The sequence below is a fragment of the Talpa occidentalis genome, unplaced genomic scaffold (assembly GCF_014898055.3).
Source record: "Talpa occidentalis isolate TD23 unplaced genomic scaffold, MPIMG_talOcc4v2.1 talOcc4.6, whole genome shotgun sequence".
In the NCBI taxonomy this organism is placed as follows: domain Eukaryota; kingdom Metazoa; phylum Chordata; class Mammalia; order Eulipotyphla; family Talpidae; genus Talpa; species Talpa occidentalis.
This window is the reverse complement of record NW_023604972.1, coordinates 107018851-107042232: the sequence shown is the minus strand read 5'-3', so window position 1 is coordinate 107042232 and position 23382 is coordinate 107018851. Positions and strand designations below refer to the sequence as shown.

The 23382-nt window shown below is 38.1% G+C and overlaps 1 protein-coding gene across 8 annotated transcripts in view; it reads right to left on the bottom strand.

Annotated features, from left to right (window-relative positions):
* The window catches only part of CAST (calpastatin), a 113385-nt gene that overhangs the window by 9703 nt on the left and 80300 nt on the right, over positions 1-23382 (bottom strand). For 7 of the 8 annotated variants that reach the window (XM_037530337.2, XM_037530339.2, XM_037530340.2 and 4 more), the window contains 11 exons: positions 20546-20629; positions 19649-19696; positions 18496-18588; positions 16838-16933; positions 11672-11770; positions 11133-11216; positions 8983-9033; positions 8757-8828; positions 4663-4752; positions 2337-2444; positions 1027-1116 (listed from right to left, as the gene is read on the bottom strand). In XM_037530337.2, coding sequence (XP_037386234.2) covers positions 1027-1116; positions 2337-2444; positions 4663-4752; positions 8757-8828; positions 8983-9033; positions 11133-11216; positions 11672-11770; positions 16838-16933; positions 18496-18588; positions 19649-19696; positions 20546-20629 — 915 coding nt within the window. The remainder of the gene's footprint in view (positions 1-1026; positions 1117-2336; positions 2445-4662; positions 4753-8756; positions 8829-8982; positions 9034-11132; positions 11217-11671; positions 11771-16837; positions 16934-18495; positions 18589-19648; positions 19697-20545; positions 20630-23382) is intronic. The other variant, XM_037530341.2, reaches the window with a different exon arrangement.

The window sequence follows — 23382 nt, the reverse complement described above, 5'->3', positions numbered from 1 at the left end:
GATTTTTTTCAGTCAGGGTTGTAAATAACTTGTCAGGCATTTTCTTGTCTAAAGACAAGGGCATTAAGAAATATATTTCCTGAAGAATACAAGCAGGATTAGTTAGTGCTATCAAAGCAAGGATGATTCTAGCAGGATGCAGAATTGCTATTCTGAGGAATACTAAACAAACAAGATGTAATTTTTTTTTTTTTGTGGGACCGTCGCCGGCAGCCAGGGAGCGAACCCGGCTCTGCAGAGGCTGCGGGCAGCCTCGCAGCCCAGCGCTCAACTGCTGTGCCACCAGGGGAGGCCCCAAACAAGAAGTAATTTCTATAATAGGAATCAAGGAAGCTCTTTAAACCAGGGAATCATCAAAACTATCAATGAATCAGTACAGAAAAAGAAGATGTAATTTAGGCTTCCTCATTATTTGATGAACAGGCCTAGAAAGGGTTATTTTTCATCTAATTGATTTGCAACAGGAGCTGAGTAGGATGGGGTGGACTAGATTGACCTAGCCTTGGCTTCCCTGTCAGAGACAGAAGGCTGGGGATTACTCCAGCATATATTTACATAAGGAAATAGAACTTGTGATTAGAAATATGGTTTTGCTTGTCTTCACTCAACTGTGCTGAAGTGTAGTAGGGGAAACCCTAAGTCTTGGAGGTGCCACATTTATTTGTCCCTTTTAATTCTAGTACTAGTTCCCTCTTTCTGCTCGCAAGATTATATGAGTCATTTTAACAGCCTCGTTTTTGCAAAGAGAATCATCAGTGCACGCATCTTGGAATCATTATTAAACACGAGTGGTGAGTATTGTTCAACTCTACGCCACAGTTCCCGCATGGCAAACTACAATGCTATTTGCACCAACAAATATTAAACAGCATTCTTAATAGCCTGCTCTTCAGAGGTATAAAAAGCCCTTCATCACATTATATTTTTATGGTATTGTTAAAATGTACCTCCTACCTCATTCAAGTGAGATCTGCATTTCACAAGCTTTGTACTATTAGTCCAGCCCCGACATGTCCCTTCACTTACGTCGTCATTATCCAAGAGATGTCTATATTCAGGAGGGATAGTGTCGTCTCTTTCTCCCAGCTTGTCTCTATGTTCAGCTTTAGTTCTTTCCTATAAACATCAAACAAGCATAATTACTATTCACTTCCCCCTTCACATGGAGAATACATTTAAAAAGCAGCATTCTACATTTATTGGACTTTTCTGAAGCAGAATATATAGCCTGTTTTTATTTTATAAGCCACAGACCAGTGAAATGACTGCAGTGGACTCTTAATGAAAAAAGGTAAGTCTATGCATGTGCTTCTATGTCAATCCACAGTGGTGCTTTTTCTACCTATATTTTAAATTGAAATAGATGACTAAATGTTTATCCTCAGAAACCATATAAGGAGCTAAAATATCTTTTTATGTGAGTCTGAGTCTAACTTTTCATTAAAGAAGTCATTGTACTGTGGCATTTAGAGGTACCATTTGCCACTTTGACTATTTATAAGCAATTCTTGAGAGACTGGAATAGGTAACAAATTTGAATGGGTGTGAGGCTTGCTGGTGACACAGGCGAGGAAGTCACGGACTGTTAGGTGAGCAGTTCCTGCCTCCAGGCACCTCTGCCTCGGTGGGGCTGGGTTGTTCAGTCATAAATCCAGTTACATAGATTTTATTGTCCTGCATCATTATAATTCCATTTTGCAAAAATAGGTTAAATTCACATCAGTATTTCTAAGAAAATGATAGGATCAAAATTAAGGATTCTTAGAAATGTCCTTTTCTTCTGGACATGGATATGGCTGGTTACTTCCTAGTTCCAAGCTAAACAGATTGTTAAGTACATTGTTCAGTACTTACACATGTTGTATAAAATGTCGCCTGTCAACAGTTTATGCCTTGCAGACACACCATTGCATGGTGCTGAACGCTTGGTCCAGTGCTCTTTGATTTAGGAGTTTGTACATAGATTTGGTTATGAAGGCTGCTGGGAAGACTTGTTCCACTTAGGTGGCCTCTGCCACTACAAGTCTGCCTAAAAAGTGCATGTGTGTTTATCATACTTATGTTTTTAATACCAAATAAAGCCACGGAAAGATAACATTGGAAAAGGCAATTTACAAAGCAGAGCTATGCTCTTCCACCATAACAAAATCTGGTTTCACAAACAGGACCTTTGCCTGAATCTGCACAACACAGTCCTCACTGAGGAAATAAAATACAAGATAGACTGCAGTGTAGGGAAAAAAGAGACTTAAGCTAACCATTTACTACTCTAAAGGGTGAGCTTCTCCTTACTTTTTGAGGAGGGTATGCTATAAGAATAGCAATTTTTTTTTTACCTTGACCTTATCCTCCATTGGTTTGTTGTCGTCTGGATCAGGCTGCCTTTGCCCTAGACTGTCAGAAAGTTGATCCAAGGCATCGTCGAGGGCTTTACTGTCACTCGGCTAAAATGAAAATCTAAATTAGTTAATGGTGTCCAATGACATCACTTGTTGGAGTGTGATCCTAACACAACACTAGGACTTCCATAAGCTTGTGGGATTTTCACCAGGGAGCTGGGCAGGGTGGGTGAAAGGCACGGCTGCCTGGTGGTCTTTGTCTGGGACCTTCACTCACACATCGCTGGGCCTGTCTACCCCTGTACCCCCAGCCCTACCAGATGTCTTCATCTTTCAGGACCACAGGTCCCTCCTAGAAAGGTGGTGTTCTTGGCCTCATTTGTTAGAAAATGCCTTAAGATGCTTTCAGTGTATGTGACACTACTGGTGACATTCTAATGTTCCCAGCAAAGAATGGGTATAATTACGATTGCTTAGTTCATTCTTTGATCCTCAAGTGTATTCATTTAAATAAAGCTTTAATTCTAGGTTTTTGTGATATGTTCAAATAAAATATTAACTAAAACTAGATAGGAAAAGTGATGAAAAAGGTGTCATATTAAAACATACTTGTGAAATGCAAATTGTGGACTTCTTAGTAGAGTCTCAATTAGGGCAGAACATCTGATCAAGGTTAAGAATTGAATGGGTATGACCCAGCAAATCCACTGCTAAGTATTTATCCAAAGAGCATAAAAACACTGATTTAAGATGAAACCTGCATTCCTATGTTTACTGCAGCATTATTTACAATAGCCAAGATATGGTAACAACTTAAATGCTCCAAAACAGATGAGCGGATAAAGAAAACGCAGTATATATACACAAAGGAATACTACTCAGTGATCAAAAAAGATAAGCTCATGCCATTTGCAGCAACACAGATGGAACTGGAAGGGACTATTCTAAATGAAGAGAGCCAGGAGGAAGAAGATAAATACTGGGTGGTTTCACTTACATGTGGAATCCAGAGGAACCAAACAAAGGATCAAAGACAAACTAAGTCTGACCCTTGAAAGCAAACCATAGATCTGAAACAGAAGGGACGGGGAGGGAGGGAGAGTAGAGAACATGTGGAGAGGAGATCTGTGCGTAGTGTAGGAAGGACTGTGGGCACTTTGGTGGTGGGAGAACTATGGTGACCACACTTGAGAACAGAAATCCTATACTGCAAAAACAAAACAAAACAAAAACAACAAAAAACAACCAAACAAGGATGTTTAAATGCTAAAAAATAAAGAATTGAAGTAGAAACTTTAGCCTGAGTTACTAATGGTGTCTCCTTTCTGTTGCACAGGAATGTCACCATTGTAGGTGTACATACACACACATACACACACACACAGTATTTTACTCGTTTTAAGTGCTTCATTAGCACTCAGGACTACAGATGCTAGTGGTGCTATACATGCTACCACAGCCAGATCTGGGTTTTGTCATCTGTGCCTCTGGGTATTTTCAGATGATCCTCAGGCTAACCCAGCAGGATAAAAATTCATTCAGGATCTGAGACTACAGCAGTAACTCAGCTTTGATGCTACATCAAAAGGAAAGGAAGCAGAGCTGACTTCATCAAAGCTACTTCATCTCCATCTAGCAACGGAGCATTTGTGTTTTAATCCAAGGAGACGGGTTATCTGGTTTAGGGCAATCTCTTTATCTTTTGATGTGCCCTTGTCTCCTTGATTATGTGTAATTTTGTGCTTCACAGAAAATTAATCAAGGAAATCTGGAAAAGCTTTGGTCCCACAATCCTGCCTCAGAACATGTGAATAATTAAAACAATATTGATGCTAATGCTTTTTTCTATTGCTGACATGAAAATGACAAATTTTTACTGGTATGAATGGTAGAAAAATAATGCTATTCCAAAGTAGGTTTGTGAATTCTGGGGGGGAGAAACTCAAACACTGGGAAATTTCATAAAATAAACTTAAGGTTAAATAGTGGGTATTATTTACAGCATGTGTCAGGAAAAATATAAAGAAGAAAATCACCAGGAAAACTAAAAATTTTTTCAAATGTAACAATGTGAACATATCCATCTGCACATCACTGCACTTTCAATTCTAAAAAACAACTGTGGTGAAAATATTTTCAGACTTTTTTTTCATTTAATCATTCTGGATATTTACTATCATCTCCTTAAATCACTAATCATGACTCTCTTGAAAAAGAAGGTGCCTGATCTTCCTAACAATTTGGTTTATTTTCACTTTAAGCAGGTACCCTAATTTCCCCCCTAATGTTGCTGTTAGAAAAACAAATAGAAGATATTGCTTACCCGAGGGGCTCCTGCAGAGTGGGTGGTTGGAGCTGGAGTTTTGGAAAGCACTTCAGAAACAGCAGCGGAAACTTCAATGTTTTCAAGTTCCTTTTTCAAAAAGAAGTGAGATTTTTATGATTTGTTGTATATAAAACTGCCGTTTCTCAATACAACTCTTAATTAGATTTATGATTATTTAGTCTCTAGCGCCAAGAGATGGATAGTGATACTATCTTACAAGTAATTTTTATTCTACTTCCTATTCCATACTAGTATTTTACACAATTTCTTATTCCTTATTCATATTTATTATTCTAAATGTCAAGTAATCTAATGAATTAAGAGTTCCAAGCTTTGTTTACCCATTTCTTGTTGTACATTCAATTATTTGTGGTTTTTGGGCTTTCTTTGTTGTAATTAGTTGCTCTAAGTTCCTGAACTGCTTTATTATGGTACTAGCTATATCCTGCCAAAAGTCCCTCTCAAAAGTTGCTAGAAATTCTTGTCTCTTTATAAAAATGTGATAAATTTATTATTTATGTTTACATCTTGATTCTTTCCCCATTGACCTATGGCTTTGCTTTCTGAATCAGAATTGTGGTTTTTGTCATTATTGCATGTTAAACCTTGGTGTCTTATTGAATTAGTTTGTCTTCCCCCAAAATACTGAAAAGTATTTTTCTTTTGAAATGCTTTTCAGTATTTTTCTGTACTTTTATGCATTAATTTTTCAGATATATTTTAGGAGAATTTTATTGAGTTATAGAAAAAACCTTATTGCAACTTTAGTAAAGAAAATAACAAAAGGGTTGGAGAGAATTGTCATTCTTTTAAGACATTTAATCAAACTCTTAGATGTTTTAATTTCTTCGTGCTCTAATTTTTCTATTCATTCCTTCTATTGCAATTTTCTTTACATAGGTCTGATGTATCATATTAGATAATTATATCTCCTAATCTGTTAATAATATACATAGCATATATAACATTATCTACAAATGTGTTAACTACAATTAGACTGTAATTTTTTTCACATGGGTTGTTAATTACTCTTCCACATACCATCAAGCAGAAATGACAGTAAAATGAACTTTTCATTATTTTCTGATTTTAAGAAAAATATCTCTAGCTTAATACAAAATATCTGATTCCTGGAATTAAATACACTTTAACATATAAAAGACTGTTTACTTCTTGAAGGTTTTAATTTAAATATATATGTAAAATCTGAAATGTATCTTTTACATGGACATAATTATTTGATTATCCTATTTTGATACACTGTATTATTTTCCTGCCATTGAATATTTAGACAATGGCAAACAATTACTTTAAGAATTTTATATTCTATTTGCTAATTTTTCATCTATAGATTTAAGTGCATAAGTCGATAATCTATATTGATCAAATCTTAATAGTAGGGCTATCACTAGTTGTAGGAGCAACTATACAGAGCATCTTTTTCAGGACATACTTATGTCACACAGGAAATATTTAGTGTTAAACATTTCCAAGTGTTAATTTTTTTTTTTTATAGAGGCATGTTTTTATTATTTATTATTTATTTATTTATTTATTTGTTTGTTTGTTTTGTTTATACATGCACTGGGTACAGTCAGAAGTGCGGGAGGGTGAGAGAATTCAGCAGAGCGAGAGTGGGGAGCAGAGCAGGCAGAAGGACTGAAGTACACTGCTGAGGGGAGCAGCGAGTGGCAGGAGAGGTCTACGCACCATGTGGGATCCTCCTCCGGTGGCCGGGGAGCAGCCGGGGATCGAACCGGCGCCGCAGAGGCCGCGGGCAGCTTCGCAACCCAGCGCTCAACCGCTGCGCCACCAGGGAGGCCTCCAAGTGTTAATTTTAAGGAAAGTTTGAGCAGAGTTTTAATCTCTTCAGTTTTTCTTTTGTTGGGTCTATGAATTGTATGTATTTTTGTTTAAAAATTTCTTAGAAAATTAAAACCCATATTTCATATTTAGTTGCTCTTTTATAATCATCATCACTTTCTCAATTTAAAGTTACATTTTATTTCTAAAATTTTTCACTATTGTATCTGCCAGTGTTTTCTAAAATCTTAGACATGCATAAAAACTGACTTTGAACTTTGAATTTAGTTGATTCTTACACTGATGACTTGCCATTTTAAAATTTAATTATATTTTATTTGTAAGATGTTTTTCTCTTTGACTTTTGTGGTATTTTATTGTATTAGTTATTTCAAAAGAAACAAATCTTGGCCAGGTGCCTCTCAGGCTGCTATTTCTATCTCCTAAACACAGTTATTGCTACTTTCTTTTTAAGAGGTTACTTTACAATAACTATTTACATTTAAAACAATAGCTTCTTTATAATTAATATTAAAATTTAAAATTCAATAAACAATTGATTAATCACATTTCCCCTTTTCTCTATTATTTAAGAACATTTTGACAATCAATATAACTTATTAATACTGCTTTCACTGTTTATCAAAGATTTTTATTTGTAATGTCTTGATTTTTATTTATTTATGCATACAAGAACTGGGGTATAGCCCAGAGGTGCAGGGGGTAAGAGGATTCACCAGAGTGGGGAGCAGAACAGGCAGACTGACTGAAATACACTGCTGAGGGGAGCAGCGGGGAAATCAGGAGAGCTCTGCTGTGCCATGTGGGTAGCTCCCTGGCCAGGGATCGAATTCGTGCTTCAGTCACTGTGGATAACTTCATAGGTTGCGTCTTAACCACCAGGGAGGCCTGTCTTGATTTTGTAAATAATGTATTCTGAGTTTACCTTTTGATTTCAGTACGATTACTGGAATTTTTTAAAAATTCTCTTTTTAAATGGAATTTGTTCTATTTTATTGTCATTTGTGCTATTTTCAGATGATCCTCAGGGTGACCCAACAGGATAAAAATTCATTCAGGATCTCAGATTAGAGCACCTTTAAACTTTTATATTTTTATATTTGAACATTAATTATGAGTCAGTATGATACTTTTCCCCCAAAGTTCTTGGAGCTTATTCTCAAATAATTTTCTATTTTGATCATTTGACTTTTACTAAAACTTTTATACTTTTTTAACTGTATCAGTGACACACTTTCTTGCTGGATTGTTAAAATCCAGCAGAAGAGTAAGATTTTTTTGTTAAAAAAGTGGTTGTTTTATCTCATCATTTCACTGTTATATCCCTTTCTGGGCGGAGCAAATAAATTTACTTGGGGAAGGGAATAAATGAAAGCATTGGTCCTCCCCCAGCCCCACTTGTTCATATGTTCTGCATTATTGTCAGGACCTGATACCACATTCCAGGGATATTGCTCACTTTACAGTCTTCCCTAAATCTGGGTTGGGCGCCTTTCTCTGTCTTGATGTGTTTGTGTGGATGAGGATGACAGGAAGGCTCTGGGCTGGTGTGACTGAACTGCCCTGGTGTGGTGCTTTAATAGGGATGCAGTAAGGAGCACATACTGGTTATTAATTTCTTCTTTGGTGGATTAGTGCTTCAGGCTACTGATAGGCTATTTGAAGGAATTATAATTTTTTCTAGTTATTGCTCACTATTTCTCAACTGATATGTATTGATTGTCCATGCTGTTATTCACATAGGAAGCGTGAAAACAGATAACCCAGCTTCCACAAAAGAGGTTCTGTAGTGATGTTTGGGAACTCTGCTGTACAATGTATGTTTGCATATAAAAGCCAACATAAATGCCCTGAAAATCTTCCAGGAGGGAAACCTGCTTACTATTACCTAACACTCCCCAAACTTTCTAGTAACAGAATTTCCTCTATTCCATATGGAGTTCATATGGAAGACAATTTTGAAAATGACAAATATACAATTATCAACAGGTAAAGTTGTCTGAGAAGTAATTTGGGATGAACTCAATGTTAAGTTCTCTTTTCACAGATCTACTTGATAAAAGACATGCTCATTGGTTCAATCAGTTGCAGTGCTGAAAACAGTGTTTATTAAAAACATATCTCATAATACGATAAATTTTTAATGGCTATAAGTTAAAGGTCATAACTCTTTCCTCAGCTCCTAAGTCAGATTCTAAGTTTCTAAGTTTCCATTTATTTCTGCCATTCTGAAAGTAAGGAAAGAAAACCAAACATTTCACACTTACAAGAGGTGAAGTATCTGTGGGGCTGGTGAAGTCCTTAGACAAAGCATCAAGGAGAAGGTCGTCATTCATGGGCTGCAAGAAGCAGGAAATGTATCAACAAGCACAACCTCATCTTCAAAATGTCATTGTTTACGTGCGGATCACTGCATTAAGTGGAAAGCTCTTTCCTCCCTGAATTAACAGTGAGAGCCAAATGAGAAGACAGATTCAGAGAAACAGTACTTACTGGAAGCAATTCCTCGGGCATCTGGGGCAGAAGTGGTTTTCCATCTTTACCCTGTCCACGGAAGAAAAACATGGCACTGAATTATTTCCCACTGACCTTAATGGTAAACCTCTTTTAAGGGGCTGACCGGTTATATGTGATGTTGTTGGACATTAGAAATTAGATTCATCATTTCAGGAAGCAAATTCTCTCACTGGAGAATATGCTCTAATCAGTTCATGTCAACAAGCAGCTCACATTTAGCAGGCATTCCCTAGGCACAGGGGTGTCAAGATGATTTCCGCACAGCTTTGACCTCACTCAGAAGCCCACAAACTAGTGCAGGAGATCAATGTTCCAACAGTGTGTATGTGCCATATGGTGTTATGGGAGGACACTGGTGTACAGGGATAAGGATCATCTTGGCTGAAATCGCAAAGACACCTGGAAAAAGCTAATTAGCTTTATCAACCATGCATCTGAACTGTAAATCAATTCTGTGTCAAGCTGTATACAAAGTCTTGGGAAAACCACAGCAGCTAAGACTGAAAGTCCCTGCCCTCAGGGAGCCCACTCTACAGGCAGTTCCTGAGAAACTTGTGGCTTAGATGTCATCAACCTTCAAATGGTTCTATGGGCCACTTCTGAGTGTTAGGACAAAAATCATTAAAGCACTTGAGACTTTAGTAAAATGGGGATTTATAAATAAATGGTGGATCCCATTTACTGACACGCACAAAATAAATAACTTCATGACTATCAGTATAATTTCTCCCAAGACAGTGATCAGGTATTTGATTATTTAAAATGCGAGGAGGTGTGATGGTTTATAGTATCTCCTGGTCCCGTCTAGACTCATGTCAACTTTACTCCCCTTCGCCCTTTCTTCTGAGGGTTCTGACTTCTTCAGTTAGGAGGGAAAGGAAAACCTGGACTTGTTCTCCACCATGCCTTAGCTGCAAAGGCAGTAAATTTCCCTTGTGACACACAGGGCCAGGGGGGACTGGACTGCCTCTCCACACTCCACATCTAAACAAGTTCCTATCTCTTCTGGAAAGGGAAATTTGCAGTCTAGCATCTGAAGAGGCCTGATACCAGCATAGCTGATACATAACAATGCAAGATTTTAACAAGAGATTATACTGCATCTGAAAATGCTGTAAAGCATTTGGTAATAATGTGTGAGATCAACAAGTTCAGAGGCTGATAAAGCAGTGAGAAAAAGCTAATCAACTGCTTTCTTAAAAACTGCTGTTAAAATTCAGAACAAATAGGGAGAAAGCAGTCATCCTCCTATGAAGCTACCTGCACCTGATCAGCCTTTACCACATGGGGCCTGTAAGCAGGTCTCGTGAACTGCAAAGCAGCATATAAACAAGCCCAAATTAACAGAAATGCCCTGGTTTCAACTGTATTCTAAAATGCAGAAAGGAAGCAGAATAAAGGTATCCAGAATTAAACTTTAATCAGGGAGAGCTCAGTACAGTTTCTGTCTTTGTCAAATAAATGGACTAGTGCATATGGATGTGTAAGGAGAATATCAACTTAATTTTCCTGAAAGGTTAGTGCAGTTTGGCTGAGTATTTTCTTAGGCAGTAACATGTTGTGAAAATGACATTTGTTTCATTGTCCATACATCAGCCCATTCTAGTGACTACACGTAACCTACAAGATTCATAACAGGTCTCCCTGTGTGACTTGTTCTGTGCATTCAAAATAAAGGAAATGGGCCAACTTTACTCAAGTTAAACAGGCCATCTTGTAGTTTATATATAGACATTGCAAAGTGTTCTTTAAAGGAGTTATTATTCCTCACTTCTGTTTTCCTAGCCACAATATAGTTCTCTAATTTTTTTTTCAATTACTGGCACTATAAAACCATATATTAGATGGGGGGAAATGAGACATTAGATTTCTTTCACTTAAGAATGAATGGCCACTTGGAAATATTTTAGCTTCATAGCTAGTGCTTCTAACAGTATTTTGGTGGACTAATACTATCTGATGTTTAAGATATTAGGAAACACTCAATCGCTGCGCCACCAGGGGAGGCCCAAGATATTAGGAAACAAGATCTTTACATACCAGGTATGTCTCTCTCCCTTCTTTATGCACATGGAATTCAGTGCACATGAATTAAAATAACAGAAAAAAAAGAACAGCTTGTTTACCTTCATCTCTTCTAATCTATAATCAGGGGGAATTGTTTCTTCCTTTTCTCCAAGCTTTTCACGATCCTCCTCTTTGGCTTTTTCCTGAATAAAGATTGTACCATTTCCATTAATACAGCTTTTCCCCATGTCCAAGTAGCTAAATTTGGTGCAAATAAATCATCACTAGGTTAAAACATACACGTGACTATATGTGTGGGGTTCCTACATCTACCTGATCTTTAACAGTGTGTCCAGCTGAGAGGCTCGGAAGTCAGCTGGGCTTGGGCAGTTTTGAGGCGCGTAGGTAGCTGCCACTTCTGAGTCCTCAGCAGGAGGAACGCAGGTGAACAAGGTAAGATTCAGGACTCTGATATATACTTGCTGTACACCCACTGCTGAGTTTAAACATGTGTGGCCACTCAAGTTTAGCTTAATAAGAGGAAGCCAGCTGGTTGCATGTTGTGGAAAATACCTATATGTAAAAGTGACTACCTGAACTAGGCCAATGAGCGTGATCCATGATAGTTACTTTCCAAAAGTTTCTGAGCTGCCATTACCTTGACTTTATCCTCCACAGGCTTTCCATCATCTGGATCTGCTTCCCTTTTCCCCAGGCTACCAGCCAAGGCTTCCACAGCATCATTTGGCACCATGCCCTTGCGAAAGCATTAGTGGATATATTAAATAGGTGATTCATCAATCCTTTTTGAAAGACTATATCAAACTTTGCAGAAGGGCATAGCCTTATTTCAGGCATAGATAAGAAGCACATATTATCATTTAATAATTTGAATCATTAAAATCTATGTTTAAAAATGTTTTAGAAAACGTGTTAAAATTAGAGAGCTTTTTATATGAAATGTTAATATGTGCAACTTATATATTACAAGATCTAACCCAGTGTTTTGGTTTCAAAATCAAAAAAGCAATGGAATGGATATACCACAGAGAAGCTGAAAGCTAGGACAGAACAAAATGATCTGCAGGGTGATGGTTCTGGAGCTGGCACAGGAAGATTTTCAGAAAGGCCCAGGAGATGACATTTTTCCTCATGCATCGTGAAACAGTCTAGTCTGCCCTGCAGATTCAGCGGCTCCTGCGGCTGGTTCTCCTTGAGGTTTCTACTGGTCAAAGCGGCTTTGCTGGTTCAGGGGGCTGCCTGTCACTGACTAACCTGTGTGACTACCTGTGTCTGGCTGATCAAAATGAAATGGCATGAAGGGGAAATAAAGGAAAAACTATGGTGAGACTAACAGAACTAAATCTGACTTTTTCCAAACCACAGATCATGATCCATCTTCTAGTGGCTCACAAACAATTTAATAGTTCATGGCCAAGGCTTAATTTGTTTAATGAAAGAATACATTACAGAATGAATTATATATAAGAAGTATAAGTACCATTTATGAACTGTTATTTCTATGTATGGACATTAAGTTTTCTATTGTTGGTTTGTCAAAAGCGTGAAAGCCCCTGAATTAGTCTTAAAGTTTATACTTATGATCAAAGCCTATGACCTCATATTGAGTATATATTGGAATTTTAGAATCAAAGTGTCTGTTTTACATGGCTCAGATATCATGCCAGAAACAAAAAGTTTTTTTCTGCCTCTCCGTACTGTAAAAGGAAACTGAGGACAGGGAACTGTGTGGGAAGTGATTTATCACCATCTAGTGGTTGGACATGGCATAGATTTTATTCTTGGGAGCAACAGAAATCCCTGATGTATCTAAACTGCTTGGGATTATATCTAAAGTGAAAGAGTTACAGCATTCCCCAAGCCTTACCAAACACTCTAAATTACTATAAGATCTGAGGGAGCTGCTCACACTTTATTTCTGTTTTCTCCTACTCTCTGTTGTAAAACCTTTGGAAGCCACTGTTCCCCAAACCTGTGCCCTTTGGCTTCCAAGTAAGTGAAACAGAGTTAGAAACCTAGGAGAAACAGCTATCTTAAGAACTAAGTAATCAGAATTGAATAAAACAACAACAAAGTACCTAGAAATAAACTTAAGGGAGATGAAAGATATATACAACAAAAACTAAAAGACATTGTTAAAAAAATAGAAGATGACACAAAGTAACGGAAAAATAACCTGTACCCATGGATTTTGAGAACATTGTTAAAATGACTGTCTAACCCAAAGTAATATACATTCAATGCAATCCCTATCAAAATTGCTAATGGCATTCTTCTGTAATTAGTATGGATCCACAAAAGATCACAAAGAGCTAAGGCAACACTGATAAAGAGAGGAAAAATGGTGTTACAATTCCAGACTTCAAGCTATACTACAAAGCCACAGTAAGAAAAACCATGTTATTAGAATAAAAGTAGGCACACACAGATCAATGAAATAGAACTGGGAGTCCTGAAAAACCCAACCTTACATGGGCAGTTAATATAGGACTCAGGGGCCAAGCGCACACACTAGAGAAAGAAAAGTCTCCTCAATAAATGGGACTGGGAAGGGCCTCCCCTGGTGGCATAGGCGGTTGAGTGCTGTGCTGTGAAGCTGTCCACAGTCTCTGCAGCACCGATTTGATCCCGGCCAGCGAGGGTCCCACAGGCGTGGCAGACCTCTCCTGTCTGCCCCCCTGCTCTCCTCAGCAGTGTATTTCAGTCAGTCTGCCTGTTCTGTTCCCCCTCTGTCTCTGGTGAATTCTCTCACCCTCCCGCACATCTGGCCTGTACCCCAGTTCTTGTATGAATAAATAAATCTTAAAAAAAATAAATGGGACTGGGAAAATTGGAGAGCCACATACAGAAGAATGAAGGCAGAACATTATCTCACACCCCACACAAAAATGAACTCAAAATAGACTAAAGACTTGAATGTAAGACCTAATGCCATTAAAATACATAGCATAGGCAAATACTCCATGCTATCAGCTTCAGTGATGTCTTTGGGGACCAGACTGCAATGGCAAGGGAAACAAAGGAAAAACAAGCAAAAGGGATTACATTAAACAAAAGGGACTGTATCAAACTAAAAAGCTCCTGAACAGCAAAAGAAATTATCATTAAAATGAAAACACACCCTACTAAAAAAAAGTATTTGCACATCATACATCTAACATGAGAGCAGTAGCCATGCCTTATAAAGAATTCATACAATTCAACAAGACGACAAATAGCCTGATCATAAATTGGGCAGAAGACCTCAATACACACTTCTCCAAAGACAAGCTACAGATGGCCAGCAAGCACATGAAAAAGTGCTATTCATCACTTATTATCAGGGAAATGCAAATCAAAATCACAATGAGCTATCATCTTATATCTGTGAGAATAAAAAAGAGACCAGAAACAAGCGTTGGCTAAGGTGTGGAGAAAAAGGAACCGTCGTACACTGTGGGTAGGAAAAGTAAATCGGTGCAACCATTTTGAAGAACAGTATAGAAGTTTCTTAAAATATTAAAAATAGATCTACCATATAAATGATCCGGCAATTCCACTTTCAGGTATCTTTCCAGAGAATATAAAAACACAAATTTGAAAAGATATATATACATTCCTGTATTCACTGCAGCACTATTTATACTAGCCAAGTTATGGAAACAACCAAAGTGTCCAATGAGGGATAACAGAACAGAGAAGATGTGCTATATATACAAGGTGGGACAGTACCATGAACAAATAAAGATGAATGGTGCATTGTAACATGGGTGGAATTGAAAGGAATGCTAAGCAAAATAAATCAAAAGAAGAAAAAAATACCAGATGATTTTATTCATATGTAGAATGTAAAGAAACAAAGCAAAGGAACTGACTAAATGAAACCAAAACAAACATAATCTGACTGCAGAACTGAAGCTACCGGACTGGAGGGGGGGGGGGCACATGGGGAGCAAAGCTAGGAGGGGCCCAGCGTACTGTGGAGGACTAAGAGTGCTTTGGCAGTGGTCATGATATGGTAACATAACATGGAAAGGTGTAAGTCTAAAATCCCAAAACATATAGTGATGTAAACAATTTTAAAAAAGAAAACACTTAAGGAATCAGGAAATAGGACTAAGGATTCAATCTTCTATTTAGTCAAATTTAGAACAAATCTGAATTTGTTGCAAAATCAGAATTGGAAGTCAGGTCTCTGGATTTCCTCAATAAATTGTTTTTTAAACATAATCAAGAAGCACACAATGCACTCACACATGTTCTTCCTCCAGTCTTTTTGTTTCCTTTTACTAATTCAAGACTTTTTTGAGGCCTCTGACCTTTATCACACTCCAGCTCTTGCTGGCTTCCAAGAGTGTCGCAATCCCAGAAATGCCAACTAACCTCAGTGATGGTAATCCAGGCAACTGTGTCAACCAGACTTGTGGAGAAGCAGCCCAGAGAAGGAGGACAGAGAATAAAAAACCAAGAGCTTTTTTTTCTTCCTGTCCACTAAAAATCCACTGCTTGACACTATTGTCAGAATAAAATTGGAAAGGAAATGAGTCTTCTAAAGTCACACCAGGCAGGAGGTAGATGGCACATATTTAGATCACAAGAGTTCTGCCCTGGAATGCTGCTATTGTCATTTTGATTCCAATCACTGTTCTGTTCTCCAGTCTCATCCTAGATTCTCTCTTTCTCTCTTCTTCCTTACCTGTTGGCCTACGTTGATTCCTATGCTGATTCCCAGTGTAAATGAAGCCTGAGGTCTCAAAAAAAGGAGGACGGTGAAGTTGGCACCAAGGAATTCCTTGGGGGGAAGCAACCACTTTGGGCCCCCCCAAGATACCTGTCTATAATTTCTTCAAGGACTCCATTCTCCCCAAGATACCGGTCTGTAACTTTTTTCAAGGGCCCCATTAACATATCCCAAGTACACCAAACACTTCACATTTTTCTGCTGGCCCGTCCTTGGCTCTCTGGCATCCCCAGAAATCAGTCCTAGTCCCACCCCTTGGTGTGCTTCTGCCCTCAAATTGCAGGCCTCTCCCAATTCTCCCTGGGAAATGATGTTCCCTCTGCTCTTTTTATTCAACACATATGAGAATGACCAAATTGAGATCTGGCTATATCCACACTCAACCTGATGGTAGCTGAGTGCAGGCCAAATCTTTGATATGAACTGCAGCTCTGAAAGGTCAAAAGGCTTATGCAAGATCAACTCAAAACTTCATTTCCTTCATCTATAATAGAGATGGTTAGAAAAGACTTTAGAAATCTAATGAGAAGGCACTGTCAAGCATCTAGAACAGTTAGTTATTCAGAGCCCAGATCCACTAAGTCTGCAGAAACATAATTCCATCAGATGTTATTCTTGAAGATTCTAGCAGATGATGGAAACAAAACCCACTGAGTTCAAAAGGAAACAAAATTGAATGCTTTAAATATCACACTTCACACAAATATAACAAAGAGAAACAAGCAATGAAGAGGGCAAGGGAAAGGAATTGAGTTAACCTGTCCTCCCTTTACTGACATGAGGCTATTTGTGAAACTCCAAATAGGCTAGAGATGCAGAGACGTGAAAAAGCATGGTTATCCACAGTAGCTCAAATACTAGAAAGAACTCCAGAAGGTGAAAGAAAAACAGATTGTAGCAGTTTAATTCTAAATCTAGCCTGATTTTCTAACATACACCTGAAGCCCGAAGAGCAAAAGATACTAAACCCACATAAGATTTTATTTGACAGAATAAAATAATATGACTGTAATACACAGAAGGAAATGCAAGGACCAAGACATTACTTTCAAGACAATTCCCAATGCCCAGAGGATTGCTCACCGTCACAGCTGGTTTGGGGGGTGCCGACTGTACACTACAAAGAGAGGTCCGAGGCACAGCCTCTTCCAGAGGAGTTGGGGTAGTGGCCTGAGCTTCCTGCGGAAAGAGGCAGGTATGTTGATGAACTTTTAGAAATACCTGGTTAGTAAGACTGAACAATGAACCAATCAATAATATACTCTGCTATTATTATATGCTATGAGCATGATTTTTCTCAGGTAGCTAAGGATTGCTGAGTAGTAAATAACTGAAGGCTGGTTAAAACTCTTCTACTATTATTTAAACTTGGTTTTATTTTTTATCTTAGGAAGTTTATTTAACTTGACTGAGACTCAGTTTCTGCATCTGTAAGATAACAGCACCTACATCTAAAGGGTTAACATGGGGTTTAATGGAATAAAACATGAAGTGTTCTGATTAGTAACTGAGAACAGAGCAAAGATAAATTTTGGCAATGAGTAATACTATTTACATTATTTACTTGTCATAATACATAATAACAAACCTATTACATAATGTAATGCATTTTATATAACTACATTATTTTTATATATCTAACAGCTCCTTGTAAATTGTAAATAGCTCTATACAAATGCAAGGTGATCCCAGGAGTTCTCAAAGTGTGGTCCCTGGACCAGCAACCAGCATTACCAGGAACTTATTAGACATATACATTCTTGGACTCCTACTCCAACAGACTAAATCAGAAATTCTGAGGGTGAGGCCCAGCAAACCCTCCAGGTATGCTGATGTGTGCTACAGTCTGAATATTACTGTGCTATCTTCTTTTGTCACAAGAGTAAAATTTCAAACAAATTATTTTTAATCTAGGTGTTCACAGAATCTTATTCTACCATGCAAGTTGTTCCATAAATGATCATGATTAGGGTATGATGTCTTCTTCAAAGAATTTACTATCTGCTTAATACCACATAAAATGATAGAGATGAACAAGTACCACAGTTAAAAACCCTGTTTGTAAATAAAGCCTTAAAGGGGGATGGCAATGCCCAGCATGTTATATTCTGCTCAACAAGGATTGGAAGGGTCGTAAGGTTAGGGAGAAGGAGAACATAAAGGAGGTCATATTTTAGCAGAGACTTCAAGGGATGACTAAGGTTTTAGTGGCTCTAGAATTAGGAGGGACAGACTGAGAGAAGCCACGCAGCCACAGAGAGCATTTACTGTCATAGCTTAGTGACTTGGGACACATCTTGGTAGGAAAGGAAGAGGCCAGAACACATTAGCAAGGGCTTTAGAAAGAAGTTCCTGAGGATTGAAGCAGGATAATGATGTGACAGCAAACAAACTTAAGAATGCTGGGAGGCACAGAATGGACGGGAAGGCGACTAAGGCAGAGGCCACCGCCATCTGAGGTGAGGTATGTTGACAGCTTGAACCAGGTCAGTGACAGAAGCAGGAAGAGAAGGCATGGGTGTGAATGTTTTCCTAAAGGAATAATTACAGGAGTCAAGATGCAAGAATATCATGTTCAGCTTGAGAAAAGGAAGCACATCCAGAAAAAGGCAAGACAAAAAAAAAACCAGAATGGAAAAAATACATGGCATATGAGGCCTTATATCAACTGCTTCACGCTAAAATAGTTTTGGGCTCACTTTATAAAGTTATTCAAAACTACAGATTTTTCAGAAACATACTTTTGCTTTTTCAGTTGGCTTAGACTGCTTCTTTTTACGTTTTGAGTCAAAGTCTTCTGAAAGTTCATCAATTAGCTCTGATTCAGTCAGGGGCTGTAAATAAACATTTATATTATGAAGTAACAAATCATACTTTGTTCAGAAAAGAAAGTTTTCATAGGTTATTTTTCTCTGGTCAACACATTTTAGGTCATATTTTAAGCTCTAAAATCCAAGATTAACTTACACAGGTATATTTTTCGTTTATCAATGTAAGACAGATCATGCAGCAAATAAGGAACGCATCTCAGTACCAAAAAATATCAACAGTTTATACAGTCAAGTCTTTTTGACACTTTAATATCAAAAGAGGCTTTTTTAAAAATACAATTTCCTGGTCCTTCCAATGAGGATCAGTGCATTTTCTTTATTATGTGATTTTTTTTTTCCTACTTCTTTAAGTCAGAGGAAGCAGACCATCTACTCCTTTCCTATGACTTTGTGCATTTTGGCAGAAAAATTCCACTAGTCCTAGTTCTGTCAGGTAAAGTGACATGTGTTTGGGCCTACAGAGATTTGACTGATCACAGTAATTAATCTATGACTGAATGGCAAGTGATTCAGATGCTGTCTCAAGTGGACAGCCTGAGCTCTCAGTTCTGGTCTTTCTCTTCTCTATATGTATGACGTTGAGCTACTTAGATTTAACGCATCTGCTCACTTTCCTCACCTGTAAAATGGGAATAATAAACATTTTCCTCATGCAGTGAAGACTCAAAAAAGATAACATACAAAAAAGCACCTAGTGGCAGTGTCCAGCATAAATGCTGTTGCATTACATTATGCTATGTAATTATGCTGGTTGAAACAAACTTAAGGTAGCACAGAATCATGAAAGTATTTGATGCTAGAATTAGGATAAAAACACTAAGTGCTAGTAATCTAAAGACCATTTTAACATCAGCTTCTAACAGTCAATGAAAATCACCTAGAAAATTATAATAGTTTAGTTATAATTCATGAGAGGAAAATGATCATCAAAATATGGGAGAAGGAATCAGAGATGTGAGCTAAGTATTGCTTGCACTTCTCCCCAGTAAAATCATCTGTCAAAATCATCTCAATTTACACTATTTTTTTTTTTTTAAGTATCAGAAAAAACTTTTTGCCTAACCTTAGACTTTTCCTCGGGTTCTGGCAATAGTGGTTTTCCATCTGTATCCTGTAAATGAAATTGAAAACACTGAAAATGAAGTAGAAGATTTGCTTTTTTCCCATGAAGTTTATTTTAGGGAATTCCAAGATAGAAGAAGAGATCTTCTTCTGTTTCTTGTATTTGAACGAACCTGTGTTTCAGATTTACATCCTATAAAGTTATCAGTGATTTGTAAAAATCGAGTACAATGTTTTCAAATATAATATACATTTACTTTTCTTTAAATTAACAAGAAAAATTCTATCAACTGGATAGGGAAATGGAATTTTTGAAAAAGTTCTTTGGCAAGAATGATACAGTTATATTAATGAAAGATTTAAAAATAAGTCTCAATTCTTCTCCCCAGAGGGAAGAGATAGGTATCATTCCTGTAATTCTATTTTCAGTTTTAGAATATTCCTAAAAATGATAAACTTTCCATATAAAAGCATATCGAAGAATCACAATTTTTTCTACCATGTGTTTATGTGTATTAGTTCAAAGATAAATTACAAAAACAGTCACAGGAATTAGACCACTACCCTCCCTTCAATACTGGTAAACAGTTATGCATTTATATGCACCACTCAGAAGATCTATGGTGCTTTTATCCATTTATCAGTTAGAGAAAAAAATTCTTACCAAATTGTTCCTTCTGCTTTAAGGTTAAGGATATATGTCAAGCATGATAGTAGTTGAAAGCACATGAATTTGTGGAAATTTTAAGGACCAGTCACTATTTAGGAAACCATCCCTTACAGGGTGCAATGGCAGAGAGCAGAGAAGAGAGAGTTCAGGGGTTTCAATGAAACACACTGCAAAGGTGAGAAGTGTGTGTTGCTAGTTTGCACCATGGCTACACACATTCAAACATACCGTGACTGTTTTTAATCTGTACTCTGACGGGACCGTTTCATCATCCTCACCACACTTCTTTAGTTTCTCTTCTTTGGATTTTGCCTGGAAAATGGAAATGGAAAAATGTAAACAATTGGATACTACTTGTAAAATAAGACAAGACCACTTGATGTACTTCATGGGTGTTGTAGAGGACAGCCAAGCAGATAAAAGTGTCTGGAAGGGCTTCGTAAACTACAAAGCACAATACCCTGGTGAGCGCCTGTGAGGGATGCAGACAAAAGTAACACAACCAGGCATCCCTGGGAGGTGTCCCACTCCACTCCCACTGCTCCCTGACACTGGGAAGTCAATCTTTCATTGGTTCAGTTGCCTCGGCTCTAAAATGCGGCCACTAATAAACCTTACGTGGGCCACTGACTTATTAAGCTCCCAGAGAAAAGTAAATTAAGCATGGAGCAGCAGTTAGTTGCAATTTTAACAGGCTTCATCTCAGCAAGGCCGCTATACAGAGGGGCAGACACACAACCAGTTCTCACATATGTCAAACAGTTCAGAAATAGAGAAACCATCCATTACACAACTTGGCTGATCAATGAAGACTTAAAAGAATCCTTATAATTTCATGTGGAGGATTAAGAAATAAAACAAGGAAAAAAACTCTTAGACTGTAAGCATAAACTCTTGTTCATCAGAAGAAGGGAGAGGGAGTGGGTAAATTGGGTGATGGGGATTATCTGGATGGTGGAAAATGTAAACTAGACTTTGATGGCACACATTTTATATATACAGAGAGAGCTGTCAAATTATAATGCTGTACACCTAAAACCTACATAATGTTATAAACCAAGGTTATGTCAATAAAAAACAAAGGACTCCCATCAATAAACCAGACGTCACTGGATTACTGAACCATTACCAACCCAACGCGTCTAAAACATAATATTTGCATTTTAAACCAGTGGTGAGTAATTTAAAGTTCCTTAATTTGTAATAATTTGTACCCCTATCATGCATAGATTTAAATCACAAATACATGGAACACAGGTGGGGGTGGGGGGAACTTAACCCATCCCAGCTCACACCCCTGCTCCATCTATAGCTCAGCCTAAAATTGTAGTTCTCCATTGAAAGACTGGTTAGCTTACTGATTAGTCAGCACTTTGCTAGGCTTTGGAATTAGCTTTATTGTTCTAGAGAATAACAACTCTTGTTAAGAAAGGCTATCTTTAAAAATATTTCCAGTTTTAGTCTATTGCAGCACATGCAGTATGCCCTACTATTTAGTGATAGTCTCCAATACAGAGATTTGTGGGCCCTCCACCTACCAAACGACCTCCCTGAAGGGGCAGGGCCCCTGTCAATAAGACTGTCCTCTCCACCGCAGTGAGAGCTACATGCACAGCAAGATCCTCCCTCTTTCTTCTTGATCTATATTTTCTTTACATGCCTGCGATGTGGTTTGCATACCATAGGCACTGAGAACAAATTAGCAATGGAACTGAAATAGCACCGGAACAGTAGCTATACATGAAAATGGGAAATTTAGAATAATTTATAATCACTATAGAAAATTTATTTTACATTTTACTACATTATGAAAATAATAAGGGGGGTAGACTTTTTCTCTGAAGCACTGAAAAGATGTTGAAGACTTCCTCAGAGAGCTCTCTAGTGTGGAATGTGCCAGAGGAGCAGTGGCCTCTATGGCATCTCAACCTTTATGAGCCTACTCACAACATCACTTTCCAGGGGGTGATGAAATCACCATCCGGCAATACACATTCAGTTTAAGAATCTAGAGGACTGAAGGATATTCCCAGGAAACACACTTTATACATGATTAAGAAGTGTGAGTAGAAAGAAGAGTTCTTTTTTTTTTCAAAATTTATGAGTTCTCTCCTATGCCAAGGTTTTCTAGAGGAAACTCAATACATTCCTCTGCATCCCAAAGCTAGTTACCCAAACTGCTTTATAATTTTATGTCACTTTTTTTTTTAACGTCTACTTACATTTGGTTTTAGTCACTCTAATAAAAACTTTTATTCCCCTTGGATTTATATTGTTTCCCCCCTCCAGATTATTGTCTTATTAAAACACTCTCAGGATCTATAAAATGCTGAAGCAAAAGTGCAGTAGGTTCCCCACCAGCAGTCCTCTGCGGTGGCACCACACTCCAGTGTGGTCTCCATTTTCCCCCAGGGTTCTCCCAAGATCACCCTCTCCCCAGACACAGCTTCTCACTGGCTGCTCTGAGTAACATGCACTTTGCATGGTGATTTAATCAGTCTCACAATACATTACTTGGTCCTGGAGGACAAGGACTGCTTCTCCTGCTCCCGTGTGTTCACCTTCACAAAGCTTGTTATGCCATACCATGCTTGGGGAGCCCTCTAAGAAAGTCGAAGATAGAAACTGGCCCATTTGGGACTAGAGCAGTCCCAGACTCAGGCAGAGCTGCTGTGAGTCAGGGAGACTCACCTTCCCCAGTGACTCAGAAGAGGAAGTGACAACGCAGGCAGGAGCATTGTGACAGCGTCACCTAGCAGCCCCTGCCCTGAGCAGAAAGGATGGTGTGATCCTGGGGGCCTCGGGCTGTTCTCCCATGGCCTCACTACATTGTCTTTTTTTTTGAGAATGCCCAGCATCCCCCACCCCAACTTCTACAAAAATTCTAATTTAATATTAAAACTCTCCTACACCACATACAGTTGTGGTAAAGCTCAGGCCTGCTAAGACCTTGGCGTGAGTAGGATAAACACTCCACAGGGCAGGAGTTCCAGTTATGGAGTTGCTACTGGATTTTATTCTCATTTTAGACAAATTTTCTCTATTATTCCCCATAGGTACACAAA